The 27,339-nt window shown below is 37.7% G+C and overlaps 1 protein-coding gene across 5 annotated transcripts in view; it reads left to right on the top strand.

The window, feature by feature from the left end:
* Positions 1–27,339, top strand: part of NALCN (sodium leak channel, non-selective) — a 309,038-nt gene that overhangs the window by 141,299 nt on the left and 140,400 nt on the right. For all 5 annotated transcript variants that reach the window (XM_078070121.1, XM_078070118.1, XM_078070117.1 and 2 more), the window contains 2 exons: positions 11,340–11,507; positions 17,031–17,222. In XM_078070121.1, coding sequence (XP_077926247.1) covers positions 11,340–11,507; positions 17,031–17,222 — 360 coding nt within the window. The remainder of the gene's footprint in view (positions 1–11,339; positions 11,508–17,030; positions 17,223–27,339) is intronic.

Here is a 27,339-nt window from a genome sequence, read left to right on the forward strand (position 1 = left end):
ATAATGACATTTTCAACTATTCAGTGATCCATTTCAAAAGTTTGCTCTTTAACTATGTAGAATACTGAAGGCACACTATAGACTAAGAGCAGGTGATTTACAGACACCTCTAGAGGGATGCAGACAGCATTTATTTTGATGTTATTTAATCTGAATTTCATTTAGAAGAGGGCTACCTGAATTGGATTTCTTGTGACTTTTGTCGTACAATTTTCTTTTGTGACAAATTTGCATTCATTTTCTCATTAATATCCATTATGTTTCTATGAAAATATGAAATAGAGACTGCAACACAAATCTTGGATAACATATTTCAAATATCTTTCCTACATTTGGGCAGCATCTCTACCATTTTATCTTCTCAGACCCACATGGCACAATCAGCTCATTTATAATTTGTCACCTATAAATGTTCATACATTATTCATTGAATTAAAAGGGCAGAACAATTTCTATTGTTGTATTTATATTATGCATGTCATTTTCCATTTGGTTATTTTTCTCCTTACCTTCAGAAATTTGATAATCATCTTACTGTTTTCCCTGCTAGCCTCACAAATCCAATTACAAGTTCTTTTAGAAAACAAGCATTTTAAGTTAAATTCTCATACTTTTCACTCTAAAAAAAATATTTTCACAAGTGATGTACTTTCCTGGAAATAAATATAATACTGTTTCTTGGAATAACTCCTTTAATTTTTAAATCTGCATTTCATTATTGGTAATTTTCTTGAGGACAAGAGGGTGCATTATGGTATATATGAAATGGCATAAGTATTATTATAAAATGAAAACTTGGAGAAGAAATAATAGAGTGTAGTGCTTAAAGAACTCATATAACTTGCATTCCTGAAAATATTAATTAAAATTTGCTATGGTGACATTAAATCAGATATATCTATAGATTATGCATTTTCAATGGGGAGTGAAATACCTGTAAAGGGGTAAAAATTGGTTCTTAGGGAGGCAAAAAAAATCTTACTCTTCCATTTGTAGAGCAGAGACAGATATGTGAAGTATATAGACAGATATATAACATATCTATGGTATTAAAATTCCATATGGGGTGGTGATTAGGAACAAAATATCTAAAAGACTCCTGGTTGGGGAGAAAGGGCTTAAAAAAAAAAAAAGATTGGAAAACTGCCTTAGGAAAATGGGAAGGAGAAAGAAATATTTGTTTTCTTCATATGTTGTTTCCAAGTTGCTTTAAGTAATGTGACAATATTTATGGAAAGTTTATCACACTTACAAATCTTAACTTCACTCTTGAAAAGATGAGTTTCAACTTGTAAGCACTCACACATAGTATCATATGCTGCAGGATGGGAGACAGAGGAAAGGTCCCATGCACCATGTCCATGTGGGGGCTGCAGAGCGAGGGGCAGAGCAATGGTGTGTGCACTCCCAGGCCAAGAGTGACAAGTGGGACTCCACCCTTCTGTAGGTTGCACTGTTGACTGCCTGGGATTTAGAGAAAGCCTGAGACTGGACACATTTCTAGTTGATTCTTATGAGCACTCCTTCAGGTATTTAGGTTCCGCAGGCAGCCCTGAGGCCTTCTCCCTCTTGTATGGCCAACAGCACGACCCTGGCAAGTTCCTCCCTGTCCAGCTATTGTCAAGGCTCAGTTCACTGACACAACCCACTGAGAAGGGTTGCTACAGTTTCCCCCTCACTGCTCCACTCCGATACTTCTAAACTGTGATATTCCTCTGAATTGAAATGCTGCACTAAACCTTCTAGCCTACACTGAAATAGCTTATGAGCATGTACGCTAATTAGATTTTCCTAAATCCCTCCTTTAATTCCTGACATAGTTCTTCCCTACACCAGAGTAACCCATAGTTATAAGTAAGTTACCTATATTTTCATGTATAACATTTTTCATAAAGTTTTACCACTTTAGAATTACTGTTTCTCAGAGAACTAGAGTGTTGGCTTATAATAATTAAAAATTATGTTAAAAACAAGGTATTTGCTCCCATGAGTACTGGAATATGGTATTTACCCATAATCACATAACAGTTTGCTAAATCCTTTTTTAATGGCTCTTAGTGGGTTTGAAAAGCATATCGATTTTCCCAATGAGCAAATAATAATGCAAATGGATCCAGCTGCATATTTAATTATGAATTATGATCCTTTAAAGAGATCATTCCATCTGTCTTTTTGATAGCAAATGCAAAGTTAATAAAGTGATTATTTGTATTTATATATAATTTGACAGTCTATTTGGATATATTTCAGGTATTTATTAGTAGTTCCCAACTTTAAAAAAAAGACACTTTGATATGGATTTCATTCTTTCCTTTGGAATGAAAGTCTGAAATACAGGTGAAGCCTATAGATATATGTGGGTGCCTGTCACTGTTCCCTCTGCTAATACAACAGCCATGTCCGGCTGCAGGTTAGACCATCAGGAGAGATCCATCTGCGTTACAGTTTCTCTGGAGATCCCCCAATGTCTTCATAGTGTTAAAAGACCTGGACTAAGAAACCAGGGCTGGAGAAAACTTGCCTGGCAGAGATTTGGATCCCCTGGCTGCCTGGGGCTGACCCTGCAAAGGAGTTGCACCTGCCCCATGGTCGCTTGTGGTCCAGAGAGAGCCAAAAGAATCCCACTGATCTTGATGAGCCAGGAAAGGAGCCTCACTAGAAGCTGAATTGTTTCCAGGTAGAGGCAGTTGGAAATGGATTCCACCAGCCTAGGAGGAGCCTTGACACAGAGAAGCTCTCTCCTTGATGCCCAGCAGAGAGACCATGGGTTTTTAGGTCACTTACCATAAAAATCACAGTGCCCCCTACTACCTCTCATTTATCACTACTCAAGAGAACATAAAAGACAAACAAAAAACAAACATGCAGTCATGAACAAGCAAAGAAAAATTATTCTCATACAAAGGGACCCAGAAACTGAGGCTGAAACTCAGAAAACCAAGATGAATGCGTACAGGAGTTTCCCAAACAAGTACAATTGATGGAAGACATAACAGGGTTTGTTGTTTTTTTTTTTAATGTCTCAAGCACAGGCAATTAAGACACAAAACAACTTTCTGAAATTTTGATAAAATTTTCAAAAAAAGAACTGAAAAAGGGCATGGTTGCTGTTGAGAAATAATTATTAATACAGAAGATCAAGTGTGTGTGCGGGGGGGAACCTCAAAGAAATGGCAGAAATCATGGGGGAAAATCAAAAGAGACTGGCCACTCTGATGTGACCAATACAAGCCCCTGACAGAAAAAGGGAATGGATAGAAGAAAAGTAATAATGAATGAGAGAGAAAAATGTTCCTAAATTGAGGAAAAGCATAAATCAGTAGATTGAAAGGAGTCACTAAATCTCAGGGAGATTAAATGAAAAAAAAATTCCTAGGCATATCCTTGTGACCTTCCTTGGTTGCAAGCATAAAAAAAATTTTTAAGCCTCTCAACAGGTTTAAATAACCTGCAAAAGCAAAATAAATATACTGTGCATCAGATATGACTCATCTACAATATTGGAAGGTGGAAGGCAGTGAGTCAATCTATGTACAGACCATTGAGAGGAAAGAATCTGTATGCAGCAAGAATAGTCATGTCCATGTTAAAAATGCATTTTGGTGGGTGATGGGTATTAAAGTATTAATTAAGGTATCAAGGTATTGCTATGATGAGCACTGGGTGTTACATGTAAGTGATGAATCACTAAATTCTACTCCTGAAACCAGTATTACACTATATGTTAACTAACTAGAATTCAAATAAAAAATTGGAAGAAAAAATGAATTTTGGATAGGGAAGTTTAAGAGAGTATACAACCTGTGATATTTATCTGAGCAAACTACTCCAAACTACGCTAATTGTAAGTATATTGGAGAAGTAGCAAAGGAAAAGGAGATGTAGATCAGAGAGGCTGGCAAGGAAAGAAAAGAGTGGGTGTCAGATCCAAATAAAAGATGACAATTAAAATGTCACACAAAAATCCTTGGAAAAAAGAAATAGTTATGGTTCAAGAAACTAAAAGTAAATGTATAAACAAAATCAGAAAAAGCAGAATTTAGGAAGGGGCATGATACCCATGAAGCATGGGGTGATAGAAGTGTGCTATGAAATTTGTAGTTGGCGGGGGTGTGAGGGATGGGTGAGCAAGCAAATTTGTGTGGGAGAGGAGCTTACAATTATTCCATTTTGATGCAATAATAAAAAAGAATAGATTGATTTATGACAGTTGGGAATTGAACTGGGGGATTAGAAAAGTGGACTAGAATGTCCAAATTAACAAGGGGGGAAAGAAATCAGCAACAGTTTGACCATGTCAGAAAAGACAAGAAAAATTTATAGCAATGACATACAAAAAACTGGAAAGAAGACCAAGTCTAATTTTGGCACATTAAATAGGTACAGGTTGAATTTTCCTCTCAAAAGACATAGAAAATCGGATTATACTTAAACACAAACTCAAATAGTATATTGATTATAGGAAACACATACAAGGTGGCCCCCAAAGGTGGCTGAAAATCATCTCTCAATGAAACAACTAAAAATGACACCTAAAATATTAAAACATTTTAAATGCTTAGCAGAAGGTGCAAAAGATTAAGGAATATTCTCAAGGCCAAAAATTGAGTGTGATGTGAGAGCAGAACGTGAGATGGGCACTAACACCAATGGCTACTCTGAGGACATTTGCATATCCTTGTCACCTACAACTTGCCATTTTAAGAGCTATAACCAGGCTAGAAGAGGCTGTGAAGGTGAGATGCCAAAACAAGACCCCCACAGAACGTAGGACACCTGAGGTCTGTACTTCAGTGACAGAAGGAAAAATTCCACCCTCAGAAGGATACAATGAGGAAAACTTCAGTTTTGACCTTGACTCCAGATGGTTAGAAAAAGAATAAGCTTTACTGAAAATGCATCAACACAAGCCTGCCCTCACATGGGGTTGGAGTTCCCATGGATTGTACCTACTTTTGAAGATGAGATAATTCTTATTTTATTTAGGAAATTACAGATCATGCAAAAGATGGAAAACTCTACAGTAAGTTTGAGCCTTGATAATGGTAGTACAAGTAAAATTATAGACCAATTTCAAATATGACAATAGCTACAAGTATTATAAACAACATGTTATTCAATAAAATCCAGCAGGTTAGCATTACCATCTAAGATTTATTCCAGGACTATATAAACAGTCAACATTAAAGACTCTTGTGATATATTTCATTGCCTCAATGAATTAAAAGCTAAAATCCTGTAAGTAGAACAGGAGGAGTAGAAAAGTCCTTAGACATGGTAGCAATTAATTACCAAAACCGACTGGATCCATTTTACATGAATGCTGGAAAACTTTCTTTGAAAAAAGGAGAAAATTATGGATCCCTCTTATTGCCATTTCATTTGATGGAGTATTACAATACAGATGTAGCATTATAGCTAATGAATTAATACAATTAACTCCAAAATAAATCTTGAAAAATATCTTATCTTCATTTGCAGATGAAATTACATATTTCTATAAAACCCAGGAGGTATTATTTAAAATATTAGAAAACTCTATTAAGGCAGGTATAGAAAATCATTATAGATAAATCAGTAACTTTTTTCTCCACTGCAACTAACTAGGTAGAAATGGTAAAAATAAATAAATAAATAATAAATAAATAAATAAAAATAAAGATAAGTTAAAAAATGCATTTACATTATCATAATATTAAATTCATAGAAATAAATTTCACAAGCAAACAATAACATCTTTATCGGAGAAATTTTTATTAAAGAACATAGTCCAAATAAATAGAAAAACTGTGTTTTTGGATATGAAGACTCAGTAGTAGTCATTCTAAAGTCTTATTTTGTTTTAAAATGTAAAGAAAAAATTTAAAAAGGTAAATATAGAAATATGTGACCATATAAAATCTAAAGTGCTTGTAGAGCTACTGCCACCAAAGTTAAAAATCAAACTATTGACTAGGGAAAAAATATTTGCAGTTCATAGAGCAGACAAAGATTAATGTCTTTAATATCAGCAACTCTGAAAACTGATAAGAAAGACAAAACACCACCATAGAAAATTGGCAAGGTTATGAACAGGAACATTGTTTTAAAAAGAAAAATCTCAGTGATCAATACACATATGAACAGATAAGTAAAGATTTTATTAAGTTTGATTACATCTGGTGATAGTATATATTTAGGACAAGAAACACTTTCCTGCCTTGCTAGAAGGCAAAAGGCTTACTATAACATTTTGAAAATAATCCCTTAATATTTTCTAAAATTTTAAACATGCAAACCTGTCCTTTGCCCCAGCAATGCCAGCTTTGAGAATGTATGTGTAGATATAAAAGCCCAATAAAATACTGATATTGCATAAGGATAGTTAGTGCAGTCTTGTTTTAGAAGTAGCAAAACACTTAACCATTTTTCCTGATGATTCCTAATCAAGGAAGTACTACCTTTCAATAAATCAGTAAGGAAAATGCTGAATTAAATAAACATTGAAGACTTCCGGGTAAGATGGTAGAGTAGGAGGACCCTAAATTCACCTCGTCCCACAGATACAACTAGGTAACACCCACATTAGTGTAAATAATCCAGAAAATAACCCAAGGACTGGCAGAACAGACTCTCCATAACTAAATGGAGAGAAGAGACCACACTGAAGAGGGTAGGAAGGGTGGAGACATGGTCAAGAGCTAAATTAACCTGAGGGACTATCTGTGGGAGGGAGGGAGCTACAGCGGTTTGAAAAGCACCTGGGTTTATGGGAGGAAGATTTGTTTATTAATCTTAGAGCATGTGCTAGAGGGGCAGGGGTCCTTGGGAGACTTCAAGAACAAAAGGGATGGCAGGTGCAATTGCCCTTCCCCACCCCCAGCCTAGACATTTGTATACCTGTGAGAACCAGCGTGGGGACAACACTCACCACGTAATTTGCTAACAGCATGTCCCACCTGTGTGTTCTCCTGACGACCTGCCCTTTCAATACTTCCTTGGCCAGAGCCCATCCAAAGTAGTGCCACAAGCCTGGCAGTATGTAAGCAGCCCCAACAGGAGCCAGCACCACCCCAAAGTGACTCCTACCATGGGGAAAGGGGAAGATCACACACACCAGTCCAACTGTGGCACCAGCAGTGGGTTGGGGACAGACATCTTGTCTGACTGCTGGCCCCAACCACCAATGAAAGCTTCTCGGGGGACAACACAGGGGAACTACCCTAAGTTTGGTGCTACTGCATCTCTGGAAAATACCTGGTCTGACTCAACTCAAGCCCTAGGCAGCCCCAGACTAGCCCACTAACAAAAGAGGGACCAAACCCTGCCCAAAACAGGCAAAGAGATTGACTGCAGACAACTTGACTGAAAGCAAAAGAAGTTCAGCTGTAACACTAGGGCACACGCAACATAAATAGGAGACACTCTTGAAGCACCAAGTTCTGGTGAGCAGGGAACATTGCACTAAAGGGCACGACAGGAACTCTTGTTCATAAGGCCACTACTTTCAAGAGCAGGAGATGTAGCTGACTTTCCTAAAACAGAAGCAGATACAGAGAGTTAGACAAAATGAGGATACAGAGGAATATGTCCCAAATGAAAGACCAGGACAAAAGAGTTAAATGGAGATAAATAATATCCCTAATAGAGAATTTAAAGTAATGACCATAAAGATACTTACTGGACTTGAGAAAAGAATGGAGAACCTCAGTAAGGCCGTTAACAAAGAGAAAGAAAATGTAAAAAAGAACCAATCAGAGATGAAGAACTCAATAACTAAAATTTTAAAATTAAATAGAATAAATAGACTAGAAGAAACAGAAGAATGAATCAGTGACTTGAAGGAAAGAGTAATGTAAAGCAATCAAGCTGAACAGGAGAGAGAAAAAATAATAATAAAAAATGAAAATAGACTTAGGGAATTCAGTGACTCCATTAAGTGTAATAATATTTGCATTAGAGGGATCCCAGTGGAAGAAAGAGAAAGGGATGCAGAAAATTTATTTGAAGAAAAAAATAGCTGAAAATTTCTCAAATTTGGAGAAAGAAACAGAAATCCAGATTTAGGAGGCACGGAGAGCCCTCAACAAAATCAACCAAGGAGGTCTACGGCAAGATACATAGTAATTAAAATGGCAATTAGTAGTGACAGAGAATTTTAAAATCATCAAGAGAAAAGAAAATTGTTATATAAAGGGCAAACCCCATAAGGCTATCAGATGATTTTTCAGCAGAAACTTTTCAAGCCAGAAGGGAGCGTCATTATATATTTAAAGTGCTGAAAGAAAAAACTTTCAGCCAAGAATACTCTATCCGGTAAGGCTATCATTCAGAATAGAAGGAGAGATAAAGAGTTTCCTAGACAAACAAAAGCTAAAAGAATTCGTGACCATTAAACCAGCTCTACCAGAACTGTTGAAAGGGACACTTTGAGTGGAAAATAGACCATGAGTAGGAGCAAGAGGAGCAGGAAACACAAAAGCAGTAAATTTAAGAATATCTATAAAAATTGGTCAAGGGATTCATAAAATAAAAGGATGTAAAATATGACACCGTATACCTAAAAACATAGAGGAGAGAGGAGTAAAGAATGAGTTCAAGGGGAAGGGAGGGAAAACTGAATGGGAAGAAATCAGAGAGGGAGACAAACCATGAGAGATTCTTGACTCCAGGAAACAAACTGAGGGTTGCCAGAGGGAGGGGTTGGGGGGGATGGGATAACTGGGTGATGGGCATTAAGGAGAGCACATGATCTGATGTGCACTGGGTGTTATATACAACTAAGGAATCATTGAACACTACATCAAAAACTAATGATGTACTATATGTTGGCTAATTGAATTTAAATTAAAAAAAAAGAATGGGTTCAACCTTAAGCAACTGTCAATATATTCTTTTTTTTTTTATCAACTTAATATATTCCTAAGATGTTAGATACAAACCTCATGATAACCAAAAATTAAAAACCAGTAATAGATATGCAAAAAATAAAGAGAAAGACTCCAAATACGTCATTAAAGAAAGCCAGCCAACTGTGAGAGAAGAGAGCAAGAAAAGAAAGGAACAGAGAAGAACTACAAAAACAACCATAAAACAAGTAACAAAATGGCAATAAGTACATTCCTATCAGTAATTACTTTGAATGTAAATGGACTAAATGCTCCAATCAAAAGACGTAGCATGACAGAATGGATAAAAAAGCAAGACCCAGGGGTACCTGGGTGGCTCAGTCAGTTAAGCATCTGCCTTCAGCCCAGGTCATGATCCCAGAATCCTGGGTTCAAGCCTCACATCAGGCTCCCTGCTCAGTGGGAGCCTGCTTCTCCCTCTCCTCCCCACTTGTGCTCTCTCTCACTATCTCTGTCACTATCTGTCTCTCTCTCTCTCTCAAATAAATGAAAAAATCTTAAAAAAAAAAAAAAAGCAAGACCCATCTATATGCTGCCTATAAGAGACTCATTTCAGACTTAAAGACACATGTACATTGAAAGTAAAGGGATGGAAAAGCATTTATCATGCAAATGGAGGTGAAAAGAAAGCTGGGTTAACAATACTTACATTGGACAAAATAGACTTTAAAGCGAAGACTGTAACAAGAGACAAAGAAGGACACAGTATAATCCTAAAGGGAACAGTTGAAAGAAAAAGAAGATATAAAAATTGTAAATATTGCACCCAATATGGGAACTGTCCAATTTTCCGAACACCAATGGGGTGGTTGAAAAGAGACTATCTTTTTACATTGCATATTCTTGCCTCTTTTATCATAGGTTAATTGACCATATAATCGTGGGTTTATTTCTGAGCTCTCTATTCTGTTCCATTGATCTATGTGTTTATGTTTGTGCCAGTATCATACTGTTTTGATTACTACAGCTTTGTAGAATATCTTGAAATCTGGGATTGTGATACCTCCCATTTTCTTCCTCTTTTCCAAGATTGCTTTGACTATTCAGGGTCTTTTGTGGTCTTATGTGGTTCCATACAAATTTTAAGATTGTTCTAGTTCTTATTACTTATTCCTTACCAGTTTGGATGCCTTTGTTTTCTTTTGCTTGTCTGATTGCTGTGGCTCAGACTTCCAGTACTATGTTGAGTAAAAGTGGTGAGAATGAACATCATTGTCTTGTTACTGATCTTAGGAGAAAAGTTCTCAGTTTTCCACCATTGAGTATGATGTTACCTGTAGGTTTTTCAAATATGGCCTTTATTATGTAACATGAGTGGGAAAAAATCCCTTCTGATATTCTATGTTGGCCTAGAAAAAGAGGGAAGCTCTCCTCTGTTCCTATTTTCCATTAAATCATCTGGTATCTTCTCAGAGGGATATGTTTGACTAATTCCAACGTTCATTCTTGTGCTCTTTAATTAGAAGTTAATTTTGTATTACACACTTTAATTCCAGTTGCAAACTTCTTTATAAAATGAGTATTCTTACCCATAGGACAAGTAAAGGAAAAATAACATGCTGTTTTTATAAGTGTATTTTATAACATTGGTGTTTGTTATAGCAAATTCATAGAATTAATGAGATAGATTAAAAGGTTGTATCACTTATTAATATAATAATATTCATTGTTAATTTTCTTAATAATGTAGACATAAATCATATTAATATATTAATTTATGTGTGTATATACACACACATAAATTGCTTGATAATAGAATCCATATTTCTTTGCTTGTTTATGTGGCCCAAAGCATAAATGAGATCTACACTTTTTTATTTTAATTTAATGATGCTTAGTAATATGTAAGTCATTTTACAATATACCATGTACATTATAGAAACTGTCTCTAGAAAATACAAATTATGGAAAAATGCAGCCTTTCTGTGTATACAATATGCAATAAATGGCAGTGACTTTTAATATCAAATAGTGGGTAATAAAGAAATAATACCACTTACAAACATTTAACATTTTAACACGTTTTGCTGATTGCTCAAGGTGCCTGGTATGTTCTAGTTGGTGTTTTTCAAAACCATTTTTTTTTTCATGTCCATTCTGTGATGGGTAGCTTTTTTTTTTGTGTGTGTGTGTGTGTGTTTCTTTTTTTTTTTATTGTTATGTTAATATCCATATATTACATCATTCGTTTTAGATGTAGTGTTCCATGATTCATTGTTTGTGCATAACACCCAGTGCTCCATGCAGAACGTGCCCTCTTTAATACCCATCACCAGGCTAACCCATCCTCCCACCCCCCTAAAACCATTTTTTTATGACATGTCATTCTAGATCCTTGTGGGTTTTTCATTTTATATAGCAGCTTAAATTCACGCACTAACACATGTATGAAATATTTTGAAATAAATTATAATTTTAGGTTCCAATTTCACTGTCTCTTTGTTCCTCCAGGTGGCTTTTACAGTACTTTTTGATTTGGAAGCACTTCTGAAGATATGGTGTTTGGGATTTACTGGATATATTAGCTCATCTCTCCACAAATTTGAACTACTACTCGTAATTGGAACTACTCTTCATGTATATCCAGATCTTTATCATTCTCAGTTCACATACTTTCAGGTAATATGAAGAATGTCTATTTGTCTGTAGAATTTTTTTCTTTCCAGAGAAAATACCAGTCACGTTATAACAACTATACAGAATTATATTAAATAGTTATATATAATTATTATATAATAAACACAACCTTGAGGTAAGCCCAATGACATCTTCAATACCAAAAACAGTGCACTCATAAATTATAACATTGTTTTTCAAACTTCTGAAAATGCACAGTAATAAATGGAGATGTTTTAGATGAAATTTTCTCCTTAGATGAAAAAAAATGCATTCCAACTTCACTAATTTTATTTATTGGCGATTCCAAAGCTGTTATTTTCAGAGCAATTTTAACTTCGGGTGCCAAATTACAACTTGAAACTCTATACTTCTGATACCTCAGGAAAGGACATGAAAACATAATTCACAAAAATGATAACAAATATCCTGCAACCATGGGTGAAAAGCTGAGCCTCTAGTAATCACTGCCAAAAGTACTGAAATCACAGAGGATATCATGGTTCAATCTTTCAGTATATCAACATCTTTGGACATAAATCCCTTGTCATTTGTTGGGTTATATCCTTAGGCTTGGTTATCATAAGTGAGGTGACCGAGCAAGAGATATACATATGTTTAAAACTCTTGATATGAAATGTACTTCCCAATCATGCCATTATATGCTCTTGGGTGCTGCTGTCTAGATTTACAAAATCAACATGAGCATTTAGTACCTACGTTTGAGAATCATTGTACATAATTATAGAAAATATGCCTGATAATCAAAACAACAAGATATCTTTAACAAACCTATTAAGTCAACCAAACTAAGAAAAATATTGATACCTATTTCAGTAAGGATACATATACAAAATATATTCAGGGCTTTAAAATTCCTCTAGTTTCCACAGATAATTTTTTAGTGAAAAGTTAGAAATACATTAAAATTTTGAATGCAAATATATTTATTTTGGAATTGTTTATGAGAAAAAAATGGGACTTTTAAAATGGTAAACATTTGAGGAATAGCTTAGGAAGTCATATGCAAATTTGACCATAAAATAATGACTATCATGAATTTGTGATTACTTAGAGATATGATTCATTATCTCTAGTTTTTTTCTACTTAGAGATATGATTCATTATCTCTAGTTTTTTTCTACTTGTCTATTTTTCACAAAGTATCTAAAATTAGTATGCATGGTTCTAATCATTTTTTATAGATAGAGATATAGTTGAATAATATGCTGTCAATGAAGTTTGCAACTTCCAGTGTTGTCTTTGATCCTGGATTATAACCTAAAATAATTTTATTTATGTTAATGGTTAAATGATTTTCATTTCTATCTCTCTATACATGACCGTGTTTATATTTTTCTAATGAAATAATTAAACACTACTTCAGTTATTGTTTGGCTAAAATACAGATCTCTGCAGAAGTTCAAGTGAATTTTTGCAAATTCACATATAAGAGCCCACTGTCCTGAGCAGATTAGCTCTTCGTGGGCCCACTCTGGTCTCCCTTGTGGGTCCTTGCACTTCTCATCTGACTTGGCCTTACGGCAGCATGGCTTCCTTTAATGAATTTCACATTTTAATATTGAAGTGAAGTCAACAGTTTAGTACAAAATGACTCCCTTTATAGCATCAGTTATCTCTGAGAGCAATTATTGGTGTTATTCGTCTGTTTATTCAGGTTGATATTTACTGAGCACCTACTATGTGCCAGGCACAGTTCCAGATCCTGAGGACAGAGTTGAACGAGCAGGGAGAAGTCCCACCTCAGTAAGCTTACATTCTAGATGGCAGACAGTTCACAAACAAGTACACATAAGAATGTGGAATAAAGTGCTGGAAATACTATAAAGGAGAAACAAGGGTAAGAAGGATAGAGGTTGGGGTGAGGGGTGGGGGTGAGGTCTATTTTAGATAAGTTGCTCATGGCAGCCCTCTCTGGAGAAGTCGCTAACGAGCAGAGACTAAGTGAAGTGAAGGGGCAAGCCAGGGGAACCTCATGGCACCTTCCTGAGGTGAAAACATGTTTGATGTGTTCAGAGAATAGCCTGAAGGCCAGCGTGGCTGGACTGGAATGAGCATAGGGCACCATTGTGCTGTAGGAAGAAATAAAGTTTCACAAAATGCTCTAGCTCTGACATACCCGGGTAGTAATGATGACATTGGTGGGTATTTATTGTGCCTTTACCATGTGCCAGGCCCTGTGCCGAGTGCCTTGTGCTGTTTAGTACTCACCACAGTCCTGTGACACAGAGTATACAAGGCAAGCTGAGCTCCCAAGACATTTGATAACTTGCCCAAGACCACATAACTAGCAAGTGGTGGGAACTCATGACTAAGAAGTTTAATTTCGTAGTCTATATTCTTAGCCATGCAATTTCTAAAGTATCTCACTTGTAATGAACAGAGTGATCTTGAAGAGACAGACTTAGAAATAGGACCAGGAAAATGAGCTTTGGAAGTAGCCACAAAATGTTCTACAGTGCTTATCTTTGAGAGTATGGCTTACTTTATTCCATATCTGTAGGAACACAAGATCAAAAGGCTTTATTGGATAAACAGAGTGAAAAGGATATTTATCCCCAAATAAATGAAAAAGCATAACTAGAATCATTGATAAGGATTTTGCCTTTCCAGGGATACGGGCTCACCCCTTTGAAAATGCTGATCCAATCGGCCGTGTAGGAGTCGTGTTATGTTCTGTTTCTTCCAGCTAATGAAATATTAATTTATCAAAATTGCACAGATGTGCAGAGGCTGTTTTATTAGAATTTGGGATAGGACTCAAAATTACTTAGACAATCTTTTAAGTATGATTTTAATACAAGTGGAGAAAACCCACTGTTTTGAAAGTTGAGCTATAAAGCCAGTTAAATTGTTCCTGTAAACTTGCCTGGACTCAGCTGTTAACAATTAGGTACTGAATCATTTATGTCTGGGAATAACAAATCTGATAAGAATGTGAACACTTCCCATATTATTATTCTGGATATTAATATGAGTGTTAATATTTTAATAGCTCTTATGATAAAGCTGTTCACTTGTTATTTGGAAAGATGGCCTGAGTGTAATATGTTCTGATTTGGAAACATACGTAAATTCTAACAGGAAGACTGGTAGCTTAACCATGTATGTAGCACAATGCTTACTTGGAACAACATGATTTTTCACATAAATTTTCTTTTTTCAGTATTGTGTGAAGGAATTAAAATTAACAACAAGGAAATATACATTTTCTCAGCTTCTTTAAACGTTTGTCCTTTAGTTTCCTATTCACGTGGCTACATTTGTATTCTGTAGGCAGTAGGAATGATAAGGTTCACCATCAATATTTCCTGTTAATTCAGATTCTAGGGGAGTAAATGTGGCTTCAGGTAGGCATGATGCAGAGGCTAAAATGGTATCATAGGGACTCAGTCTATATGTTCACTCCCCTTTCTTCTCTGTCAGTATTATTAAGCTGGCTTTCTCCATCTAGTGGCAAATCTGGCTCCCAGGAGCTCAAGGCTTCAGTGATGCTTACAGTAATGCCAACTGGAGATAAAAAATGCCACATCTTACAGGTCCAACAAAAGTTCCGAGGATGACTCAGGTCATTGTGAATATTCCCTCCAGGCCCGGATTGTGGACATCACGGAGTCCCTTTTGGACCTGGTGGACCAAGAGTGGAGCAGGAATAATTTGCCAAAGGAACATCAGGAACAGTAGGAAGCTAGGGATGCTGGAAAAATCCAAACATATATATGTGTAAAAATTAAAATCTAGTTTAAAGCACTTCCTGTTCTTTACTATACTGAAAATAGACTATTCATTTTTCTTTTCCTAAGAAGACTTCACAGACACCTAAAGCTCTTATCAAACCGGCTTAGACACCATATATTATTATATTTATACTCACCATATTTTACTTATGCCCAGACACCATATATTATTATATTTATACTCACCATATTTTATTTATGCCCAGACCACAGTTTTCCTGTTTCCTATTTCCTATATCTAACTCTGTGATCTGCCTTACAATCAGTGGGCATACTTTAATTGGAAGCACTTTTTCTTCTCAGAGGCACATAAAAAAAATGTTAACATCTTAGACTTAATTAAAAGATTCTATTTTTTAGGGCGCCTGGGTGGCTTAGTTGTTAAGCATCTGCCTTCAGCTCAGGTCATGATCCCAGAGTCCTTGGATCGAGCCCCTCCTCGAGCCCCGCATCGGGCTCCCTGCTCCACAGGAAGCCTGCTTCTCCCCCTCTCACTCCCCCTGCTTGTGTTCCCTCTCTCGCTGTGTCTCTGTCAAATAAGTAAATAAAATCTTAAAAAAAATTTTTTTAATTCTATTTTTTCCATGCTTTATGCTTCAACTTTGGATTATATACTAATTTATACTTTTAATCTTATAAATATGCCCTTAAGAGCTATGCTCTATAAAAAAACTTTTTAAGCTATGCCTCTGTATTATACTGCCTTTGCGATTACAGACATTGAACCTTATTTGTGCAACACAGTGTTTGACACATAATAACCAGTATTTGTTAAAGTGAATGAGCAAATGAATTTATTAATTGATAAGCAGCTATGGGGGGTGCATTTGTATACTTGCAAAACATCTAAACATGTGTAGGTGTGTTTAGATGACAAGCTAAGCAGATATAACAAAGATCAAAAGTACAAGTCTTACATAAGACAGAAGTGTGTTTCTCTCCAGTAGTTGGTGGGTGTCCAGGAAAAGTCAGTGGCTCTGCTCCACACGGTCATGCAGGAAGCCAGCTGTTGAGGTGGACTGAATCTCTCAGCCTCTACACAAGGCTTCTATTTCTGGTCCAAAGGGATTACTCCATTTGTTTCTATTTCCCTGCCAGAGGAAGGCATAAATAGTATCCAAGGCAAGTTGATTTACTTTAATGGGCCAAAAGTTGCAAATACTACTTCCTTTCATATTCCATCAATCTGAACCTAGTCCCCTGGCCACACCTCACTACAAGTGGGACTGGAAAATGTAGTCTAAAGTCCTGGCTAGCCACTTGCTAGGCTAAAATTCTGATACTTCTGTTATTTAAAGGGAGGGTAGAATGGATATTAGGGTATCAGTCTCAGGCATAAGTGAAGACTCCTTGTTAATAGACTTTTTAAAAAATGTCTTATATACAGTAATACATAAGAAGCTTTATTCTATGAGACAATATAGCTAATTCTGAGCTAAACATTTTCTTCTACATTTGAACATTAGAAAAAAATCACTTTAATTTCAACAACATGTATTACTTAATGGCATTTTGAATTATCACATCGCATGTCAAAAAGCTTCAGTTTTCCTACATTCATTTGGGATTTATTGAGTTCTGGCTCAAGGCAGGCACTGAGCTAGACTGAGATCTTAGTTATGGTATTGTTACTTTTTGTCTGTAGCTGCTCAAATGGAAAAGTGCGATTTTTATGAAGTACTGTGAAAAATGAGGTTTTAGTGTGAACTTATTTAAGATTCAGTGTAAAAAAGTGATCAAGTACATATGTTTTTCTCTCCCACAACAGGTTCTTCGGGTAGTTCGACTTATTAAGATTTCACCAGCATTAGAAGACTTTGTGTACAAGATATTTGGTCCTGGAAAAAAGCTTGGGAGTTTGGTTGTATTTACTGCCAGCCTCTTGATTGTTATGTCAGCAATTAGTCTGCAGATGTTCTGCTTTGTCGAAGAACTGGACAGGTTTACAACGTTTCCAAGGGTAAGAATAAAAAATGCAGCCAATTTAATTCCTTCTTCCTATTTTAGTAATAATGGTTAACATCAAAATAGTTTCCATTTAAGAGTGGTTCAAAAATATAGCCATATTTTTGATAACTTAGAATAATTCAGTTTTGATATTTAAAATGGTCTCTTCTGCAGGGTGCAGGCATTTGAGCACATTTTCAGTATTGTGAGATTATACATCAATTCTAAAATTCTGGAAATAGTCTAATAGAATGAGATGCTGAAACCAGTCAAGATGAAAGCTAGGGTTCTCAGCACCTATAGATGAAAATATAATAGAATTTTTAAATAAAGTTTTTGTGTCTGTGAGAGTTATCATTTTAAAATCTGTTTTATAATTCATATATTTTTATGACAAGCATAATCTAGAAGGGGGTTTTGATTTTCAATGTAATAAAATTCATAAACTCTTCAGATATTAAATGTCTTCAGAAGATTATCTAGTTCATGCCTCTGCATTATCATTAGAATTCACTTAGGCTATGAACGAAGTTAAAAATCAATCAATTCATAAACAGAACTCATGTAGAAAATATAGCTCTAATCAAGGATTCTGAAATTTAACTCCATGTGGATTTAGAAACATGAAAAAAATATAATGACCAAGACAAAAAAATATATATTCTTTCACCATAAGCTGAAATAACAAGGCCTATTATATGGGAAGGATAATCTTGGAGTAACAGCAGGATGTAATACATTTTTTAAAATAAGCTTTGAGGACAAAGGTGTCTGTACTCAAACTGGTAGACTAATAAAGCCTGGTTATTTTTTTTTTTTAATCTTGTGCTAAGTTTGTTACACATCACCAAGCATTTGTTGAGTGCGTATAAACAGCCAGGCAATTTTGGTGATCTTAGGACAGAAACACAACTACGTCCCTAGTTTTCAAGAAATTCTCAGTTGAAGGGGGTGCCCCGTAAGTAAACATGAAGCATGATAAAGGCAGGCTCAAGGTGCTCTGGGAACCCAGAGGTAAGGTCTGTAACCAGGAATGGAAAAGTCCAAGAAGGCTTCTTGAAGGAGGCGATTACTAAAGAACAATCGTAGGTAGCCAGGTATCCCAGGTTTGGGGAACAGCATATGCAAAAGGTCTGAGGTGAGCCATTCTTGTTCCAGAACTTAAAGGAGAAAGAAAGGTCAATGTGAGAGGAGGACATAAGACCAAGGAAGTTTTAAGTTGGATGAAAGTGTGATTGTGTTTAAATGCTATTGAGATAGCGAGGGCGAGGTTGAAGATGTATGAGACAGAGGACAGTAGCAAAATGTTCCCGGAGGGGGCATCCAGAGCACGGGCATAAAGACTGGTCTCAGATAGGTGTTGACTTGTCCTGTGTCCAGGTGGTGATATAGGACAGTGAGCCAAACTGAAAGTCACAGTGAGTCTTTGTTCACTTACTGCCACAGTGCAAGCAACAGGCAGAAATAAGCACCAGCTCCCAGCATTCCGTGTTCCCCACTGAACAGTATTGGGTGAGTGTCAGGTGGGAAAGCACAGATGTGGCAGGAAGAATAGAGAAAGATGCCTTAGTTGAGGTCCCTGATGATGCACCCTCAGAATAGAAGCACCTGAGCTAGGAATATGGCTGTGCATAAAAGCATGGCGGCCTGGAGTGGGGGGCGTGCCGAGTTTCTACCTCCAGCTCCCTCCAGAGGCCTCCCCCGTGAGCCCGTCAGGCAGAGCCTCCCCAGTGCCTGTGGTCAGGCCACAGGGGATGTGGTTGGCCCGGAGCCAGACTCTTCAACAAGAGGCTCAGCTCTTCCTGCAGGGCTGGGTGGGCAGATGTAGGCAGAGATGACAGTGATATCATTAAGCCCACCTTCTCTTAGTCTGCCCCCTCATGGGGGAAATGAAAATTGCAGAATGCCACTTTGAGAATGACACTGTCATTATCACAGCCCATCTCTGAGGCCGGGTTAATTCAGCACATAGTATTGAAGGCCCACTAAGGGTCAGCCATTGTTCTAGCAGCAGGGGATCCTAAAAAGAAAACCACCCTCAGTCCGCTTCTTTATGAATACAGTCTTCTCTTAATTTCAAATCTTATCTTCATCTTTTACCATCTCCGCTAATCTCACGTCACTGATTTTATATCTCTTCCCCAAAACCTCTTTGAGCCGGACGGCTTTTGGAGTTCATAATATTCCAGATATTATAAGGGTGATATCACCCCCTTGTTGATCTGAATTGTTTGAATCAGCACATTGTAATCAACACACTAATGCTTCTTTAGCAAAACATCAACCTTTGGACAAAGAAGGATAAATAAGGACAATAAATAAATCTTAGGTCAGATTGGATTTCTGCCACTAAATGAGCTACCAAAAAAAAAAAGAAGGAAATATTTTAGGTACTTTCAAGAATTTTGGAATAGTGAAGTTGTGAGTCAGGGCCGTGGCATGCATAGGAAGGCATTGCGGATAGTCTGCACTTCTTGTCTTAGAGATCTGATTTCTTATTACCCCTCTAGCACTTTTTTTTAAAAAGATTTTATTTATTTATTTGACAGAGAGAGACACAGCGAGAGAGGGAACACAAGCAGGGGGAGTGGGAGAGGGAGAAGCAGGCTTCCCGTGGAGCAGGGAGCCTGATGCAGGGCTCGATCCCAGGACCCTGGGATCATGACCTGAGCCGAAGGCAGACGCTTAATGACTGAGCCACCCAGGTGCCCCACCCCTCCAGCACTTTTTGGCTGTATGACACCGGCCAAATTATTCTTGTAGCTTTTATTTTTTCACATCTAAAATCCGGGTAAAAATAGTATTTTCCTCATAGCGTTGTGTGTATTGAATCATATACAAAAACAGCCCCACTCTGGGCTTAGAAAGCATTTTTCAAATGTTGTATTCTATGTAATATATTTGAAGTCGGTATTTTAGATTCTGTATGAAAGACCAGGCTGCTTCAGAGCCATCCGACTTAGCGCCATGGGATTTGCTCTATTTTTCCAGCCATAATAGTAATCAAGTAGCATTACGTTTTCAGGTCTCCAGTTACTCAATTGTGCCTTTCTGCCTGATTACTTTGACCATCTTAATGAAAGCAGCCCGGCGACTATGGGGTCCCCTAATCAGTGATTCTGCAGCTGACAGGGTTGACAGCCTAAATGTGTGAAATGACTAGGAGTAGATTTTTCCTTGCCCATGAACATAATTATGAGTTAAATCCCTGAAAAATAATCAAATTTTGCAAGAAATGTTAAAAAACATTGCAGCTACAAAAAGTAGTCATTATCATTCCCAGTCACATAAAGCACCAACCGTTGGTGCTACTTGCCTGATAGGAAATCAGAAGAGATGGTCAAAAACACATGACTGTCGATGTTAGATTTCTGTTAGGACACTCGTCTATGGGTCTTACCCCTTCCCTTCTTCTAGGACATCTCCTTCATTATACAGTGGTTGGGTATTGAGGTGGGTTGGTTAATTACAGTATTAGCCAGAGCGCACAACACACCATTGGTGGGAGCCAGCCTCCAAGATGGCCCGGACTCAAGTAAAGATGATAGAAACAAGTGCTGATTCATCTAGTTCCCATTTTACTTTGGGATGCATCATGGGATCTTTCTTACACATACTTAGAGCTACGGGGTACAGGAGAGTCAACTGTGTACACACTTGAGAGATGCTGGGAGAACACCCGCCATGAAGAAAGGAGTCTAGCAGAGGTGGGTCCAGCCTGACTTGGCAAAACAGCCTCAGTCTTTGTGCCCAGGGAAGAATTTTCCTGTGGCTCTTTCTTGAACCAGATCCTGAGCCAGCCATCTAGGTGGCATATTCTCCCTAGAGAAATAAGACTGGATATAAAACCACTGTTTAATTGGACTTGATTGCATCTTGGGCCCAGCTACCCCCTGTGAAACCCTCTAGGAAAACCTGACATGGACATGTGGAGATGATTTCCCCACCCACTTTCCAAGAAGAGAAGCTCAGAGGGGCAGAGGAAACAGCAGTGTGGGCACACTAAGTGCTTGCCCAAGTGCCTGCCCACTGCTTGACCCCCTGACGGAGCTCCAGCCACACTGAAAGTCCCCAGCTACTTCCTGGAATACTTGAAGGTGAAGAGGTCCTAAAAACTTGCATTATTCCACAAGTTCCCTAATGGGTCTCCCTGTCTCAGTCAGCTGCTCTTCAATCATTCTCCATTTGCAGCAGAAATTAAACACCCTCCTGTTTAAAACGTTTCAAGGTCCTCCTTTCCCTCAAGATAACAAACATTTTAATATGGTTTCTGTATCTTTTTGTCTCCATCCCCAGTTACCTCGCTGGGCTCATATTTCAGGATTTCCTCTACCACATCTTTCAAAGGCAGAGAGGGCATCTGTCTTGCTCAGTAAATCCCCCCATGCTTAGCACAACACTTGCTAGTGAATAGGCTTTCATTGATGAATGAATAACAATGCTAGACCAAAGCAAATTTCTCCGATCCTTCCACACTGTATCATATTCAACATCCCAGAGTCTTTCTTCCACTGCTTTCCCTTCCTCAAGGAACCACTTTACCCTCCATCACCCTAACCCTTATCCCATCTGAAATCTTTGCATAATTCTGTCAGAGTACTTTGGCAGGAAGTAGCAGAAATCTAGCCTCCAACTGACTTGAACAATTGGGAAATTTCTCACAAAATTCGAGATTAGGTAGATTAGGCAGAAAACCAAGATTCTGAATCTTTTACTGAAATGGTCTCAGTTGTGGGTTGAATTATGTGCCCCAAAAAGATATGGTGAAGTACTCTGAAATGACCTTATTTGGAAATAGAGGTGATAAAATTCAAATGAGGTCATGGGGGCGGGCCCTGACCCAGTATGACTGATAGTTTCTAAAGAGAGGAGATTTGGACACAAACACAGACATACACAGAGGGGGGACGATATGAAGACACACGAGAAGGCAGCCATGTGATTGGGGTTTCATCTACCCACCAAGGACCTCCCAGGTTTGCTGGCAATCATCTGAAGCTAGAAGAGGCTGGGAGAATCTTTCAGAGGGAGCTTGGTCTTGCCAACACCTTGACTTCACACTGCTGAGCTGTGATATAATAAATTCCCTTGTTTTCAGCCACTCAGTTTTGGTACTTTGTTAAAGCAGTCCAAGCAAACTACTGCAGTTGCTTTCTCCATGTGTTGTCTTCATGTATTAGCAAACCAGATGCAACATTTCCAGAATTTGCAATAAAATCTTGAGGAAGAAGAGGGTCATCCCCATCCAGGTCTCCTTCTTAAGAGCAAGGACACATTTCCCAGTTCCATTTTCTACTATCCCCAGCAAACTTGCTGTCATCACTCATTGGCAGGATTGGGTAACTTGGTCATCCCTAAAGGAATCATTGGCAAGATGACTGGAGTCAACAGGATTGGCTTAGATTAATCATGTGGGAAGGGATGGCTATTGGAGAAACAACCACAAAACCCACTACAATGGTCAGATGCAGAGTTTGGACAAGATTTCTCTCACGTCTCTCGCCTCCAAAGCTTTTATATGTCTGGTGCAAACAGGGTGTGTAAATAGACATGTGGTAGGAGGAGGACTGGTGTTTAATTTCTCTCACCAGAAGCATCTGGGCCCCAGCTCTTTGCCCACATAGTATCTGCAGAGCAGCTAGCATAGGGCCTGGCACAGAGTGGATTCCTGCTCTCCCTCTTTTTATGGCGGTTGTCACTTTCTGTTACACACCATTGACATTTATGCAAGCTTCTGTTGCCTCTACTAGACCACAAGAACTTGAGGGTGGCAGCTTCGTGCTCTCCTCTCCCAAAGCACTTAACACAATGCCAATGCCATGGGGTCCAAAGCATCAGGAAGTAGAGTCGGGGCAGAAACAACCATTGGAGCCTCAGCAGACGGTCCCATGAGATGGAGAAGAGAAACTTGACATTTGTTAATGGGGGGGGGGGGGAAGGAAGATCTTTTGATAGAATTTAATAAAACAACTTTGTCCTCTCAACTAATCACTTTCTCTCCTAATTTGGACCAAACAGACACTTCACCCAAGGAAGATCAAGTCTTGCTGTGAGGCAGGGTATTCCCCCCCATTCTTCTTTTGTTGGGACTACTACTTTGTGTTACAAGGAGGACAATTAGATTAACTTTTCATGATGAAACAGCCTGTATAGATCATAGGCCTAGTTGACAGGCAGGAGCCACCAGTCTTTCTTTAACAAAGACAAAAACAAGTTGCATGTTTCCCGTAGTTGTCTGACAAAAGCTCATGTTTTTTTTGTTTTTTTTTTTTTTTTTTTTATTTATTTGACGGAGAGAGAGACAGTGAGAGAGGGAACACAAGCAGGGGGAGTGGTAGAGGGAGAAGCAGACCTCCCACTGAGCAGGGAGCCTGATGCCGGGCTCAATCCCAGCACCCTGGGACCATGACCTGAGCCGAGGGCAGACGCTTAAGGACTGAGCCACCCAGGCGCCCCTAAAGCTCATGCTTTTAAACATCCACTGTACATCTTCCTTCAGCTCAATATCTTTATTCCTTTTAATCTCCCACTAACATAACAATACACAGGCCTCATTTGTTTTCCAGTTCTACAAATGGGGAGTTTTCTAATTCATAAGCAATACATTACCATCTGTAAGAACCGGTACTCAAATTTTAATATATTATGTATTTCATATGTTTTCTTACTTTGCATTCTCTCAATGCTAATTACTTGCTCTGTTGAATTTTCACTTATAAAATCATGTCCAAAGCAGTTATATAATATAAGCAGTAAATGCTATAAAACACTTAATTACAAATTAATTTCCCTGTCTCCTCTCACCACCAAAATGGCTAATCATGCTTTTAGTTGTACTGAAAGAATTACTGAGAAATTGAAAGAAACAACTTGCTCCTTAATTTTTTTTCATTTTTTTGCCAGATATAGAGAGTCTGACTATATTTCTAATAAATTCAAGGTATAGTTTATCTTCAAAAGTATAGTTACTAGTTCAATCTTTATTAATTTTTGTTTTATTCTTTCACATATTTTTAATTTTTCAGGGAATATTTCAGACATGCAAAGAGATGTAAAGACTAGTAAAGTATATTCTTCTGTGGCCATACGTAGCTTAACAAGCATGTTAGCGGATCTCAAGTCCTTGAGTGTCCCTTCCTTCTCACTCCCTTCCCTTTCCTGGAGAAACACTTTTCTGAATTTGCTGCTTATGTTCTTAGTGCATTCCTTTATGTTTTAGTGTATGTAGAAGCATCAACAAAATCACATATCTTTATGCATAATTTAAACCTGCCTTATATGGTCTCAAACTGTGCTGTTTCTTCTGCTAATTGCTTTTTTTTTTTTTTTTTGCTCAACACTATGTTTGTGAGATTTACTAACGAGTACATATACTGCATTTTATTTTTCTTGTGGTTTAATAAACAACTATATATTGCATTCTATTTATAATGCACTATTCATATGAACACTTCACAATTTGTTTTCCCATTCTCCTGTGTAAATAGGACTTATGACTATGATGGAATTTCACTTCTGTGAATAGGCTATACTAATCAGTTAATTTGGAGTCCGTCAGAAAGGAGATTATCTTGGGTGTGCCTGACCCACTCAGAGGGACTGGGCTCTTAGTAAGAGGCATTTGTTGCAAGAGTCTCTTGTTGGCTTTGAAGAAGTAAGCTGTCATGTTAAAGGGCCATGTGGCTAGGTCTTGAGGGTAGCGATTAGGGGCTGTGTGCTTCAAGAATGCAAGATCCTCTGTCCTGCAACCATAGGAATTGAATTCTGAGAACAGTCTGAATGGGGGTTGAAGAAACTCCAAATGAGACCACAGCCCAGCCTACAGCTTGATTTCAAGTTCTGAGATCCTGAGCAGAGAACCCAGTTACATTGTACCTACATCTCTAACCTACAGAAACTGCAAATAATAAATTGGTATTGTTCTAAGGTGCTGAATTTGTGATCATTTGTAACCCAGAAATACAAAACTAATGCATGCAGGTTTTGGATATTTGTTTCTCATATTTTGTGACTCCAAATAGTGCTGCTCTGAACATTGCAAGTGAACTTGTACACACGTGAAATTCTGCACGTGTGGATGTTTTGGGGGGATATGTAGCTAATAATAGAATTCCTGAGTCTTAGAATAAAGATAACTCAACTTTAGCGGGTACTGATAATCTTGCATTCCGGTGTAATTTCCCCAGTGTATCTGCCAACAGTGGTACATGAGAATGTTCTCTGCTTCACAACTCAGCAACACTTGGTCTTGTCAGGCTGTGTTTTGCTTTCAACATTTAGCTCTTCAGTTAACCTAAATTGATTTTTGTGGTTGCTATGAGATAGGGAGCAATCTTATTTAATTTCCTTTCATATCCTTTGGATAACCCATTGTCACAGTACCATTTATTGACTAGTCTGTCCATTCCGTATGGTTCTTCTGTGCTGGCTGTGTCAGAATAGGATTCCATATATGTGTGTCCTGGTAAAGACACACAAACTCCTTTCGCCATGAAAAAAACTTTTTTCATCAACCTCTGATGAAGCCCAAAGACTATCCAGCCTTACTCGAGTATCTCAGTTAACAGCCTCCAGCTTTCAAGGGTCTGTGAATTTGCCCCTTGGGCCTGACAGTATATGAAAAGCCAAAGGCTAGCAGTGACCATAAATCCCCTAAGATTGCCTTTTTTTGAGCCAAGCTGCTTATCAGCTTTTGGTCCCAGGGTTTCCATTACTTCCTTGGGACCTTAACTAGGCCTTTAAAAAGATGTTTGTTGTATTTTAACCAGAATTTGGAGTGGGGGATTATCAGTTTTTTCGCATATATGATCAGACACTGAGGTTCACTAATATAAGTTTTGAGAATTAAAAAACCCATTCCATTGATTATCTTTCAGATGGATAGATTTCTTTTTTTTTCCTATAGACACAATGTGAGACCAGGCCATCCCAACATCTACCTTCACCATCTGCAGCCTCATATTTGTTTGCAATTTGTTTGCATTACAGATATTGTCTCCTCTTGATTCTCCTAACCTCATGTTGGTGCTCCCCTAATTGAAATCCATTGTCCACAAAATATCAGATACATCCATTCACAGTGATTGACTAAATAAATTGTGTATGTGTTTTGTTGCTGTTTATAATTCAGCCCACATTCTCTGTGTGATGCAACTATGAGGTGTCCACACTTGAACAAACATACTAACTGTCGTCTTTAACTTGTAACATAGTTAAGAGTGTAAGGAAGAGGTCAACTTATCCCATAGTAGACACATAAGAAAGAACTCAAATAAGCCAGAAGGTGAAATACGATATCAAAGATGTGCTGGAGAATATTTTAAAATTCTGGGAACCTACTGTGTGCTGAGCACTGAGCTTCCAAATATCACTTCATTTTAATAAGAGGAAGGGTTTGCTTCCAGGGATGGAGGTCTGCAAAGCTATATGAAGAGTGGTCTTTAGGGATGCGTATGGTTTCAACAGATAAGAACTTGGATAATAGCATTAGATAAGAGTATCCCTTATCAGGAAGACAGAATGAGTAAATCAGAGACATAGAGAATCACAGGGCCTGGAGGGACAGATGAGAAAGGAACTGCAGTGTTCGTTTGGAGCCAGACAATAGGGTGTTTTCTGAGGTTGGGATTGTGACACGGCGAGCTGTTGAAGATTTCACTCTTTTATTTTCTTTCTGGAGAATAAAAGAAGAGCTATTTTAAGGACGGTTACACTGGCAGAAATATTACTTCTCTGAGGAGGTATTTTCATTGAACAAAATTCATTTTTATTGACTAAAGACAAAACTTTATAATTGAGGAATTTGGAGCACCATCAGGGCAGGAAGGGAAGTAATTTTTTATTTTCTCTGTGTGGCCATTACTCTGTCAAATCTTCTACAGTTTCTTAAAGTTGGTCCCATCTAAGGCTTTAGGACAAATTCATCCATGTCTGGATCTAGCTCTGTAATAGAAACTAGTACCCTGGTTTAAATTTTAAAGCATAAAGTGATATAACTTAATGTAACCATCTCCCCCCAAAGAAGCTGTAAAATTAACTTTATTTTCTTTCCACTATAACATTAGAGGGGTTGGTTGGGTTTTTTTGTTTTTTTGTTCAGTTTTTTGGTTTTTTTTGTTTTGTTTTGTTTT

This window comes from Halichoerus grypus, chromosome 4 (genome assembly GCF_964656455.1).
Source record: "Halichoerus grypus chromosome 4, mHalGry1.hap1.1, whole genome shotgun sequence".
Taxonomy (NCBI): Eukaryota; Metazoa; Chordata; class Mammalia; order Carnivora; family Phocidae; genus Halichoerus; species Halichoerus grypus.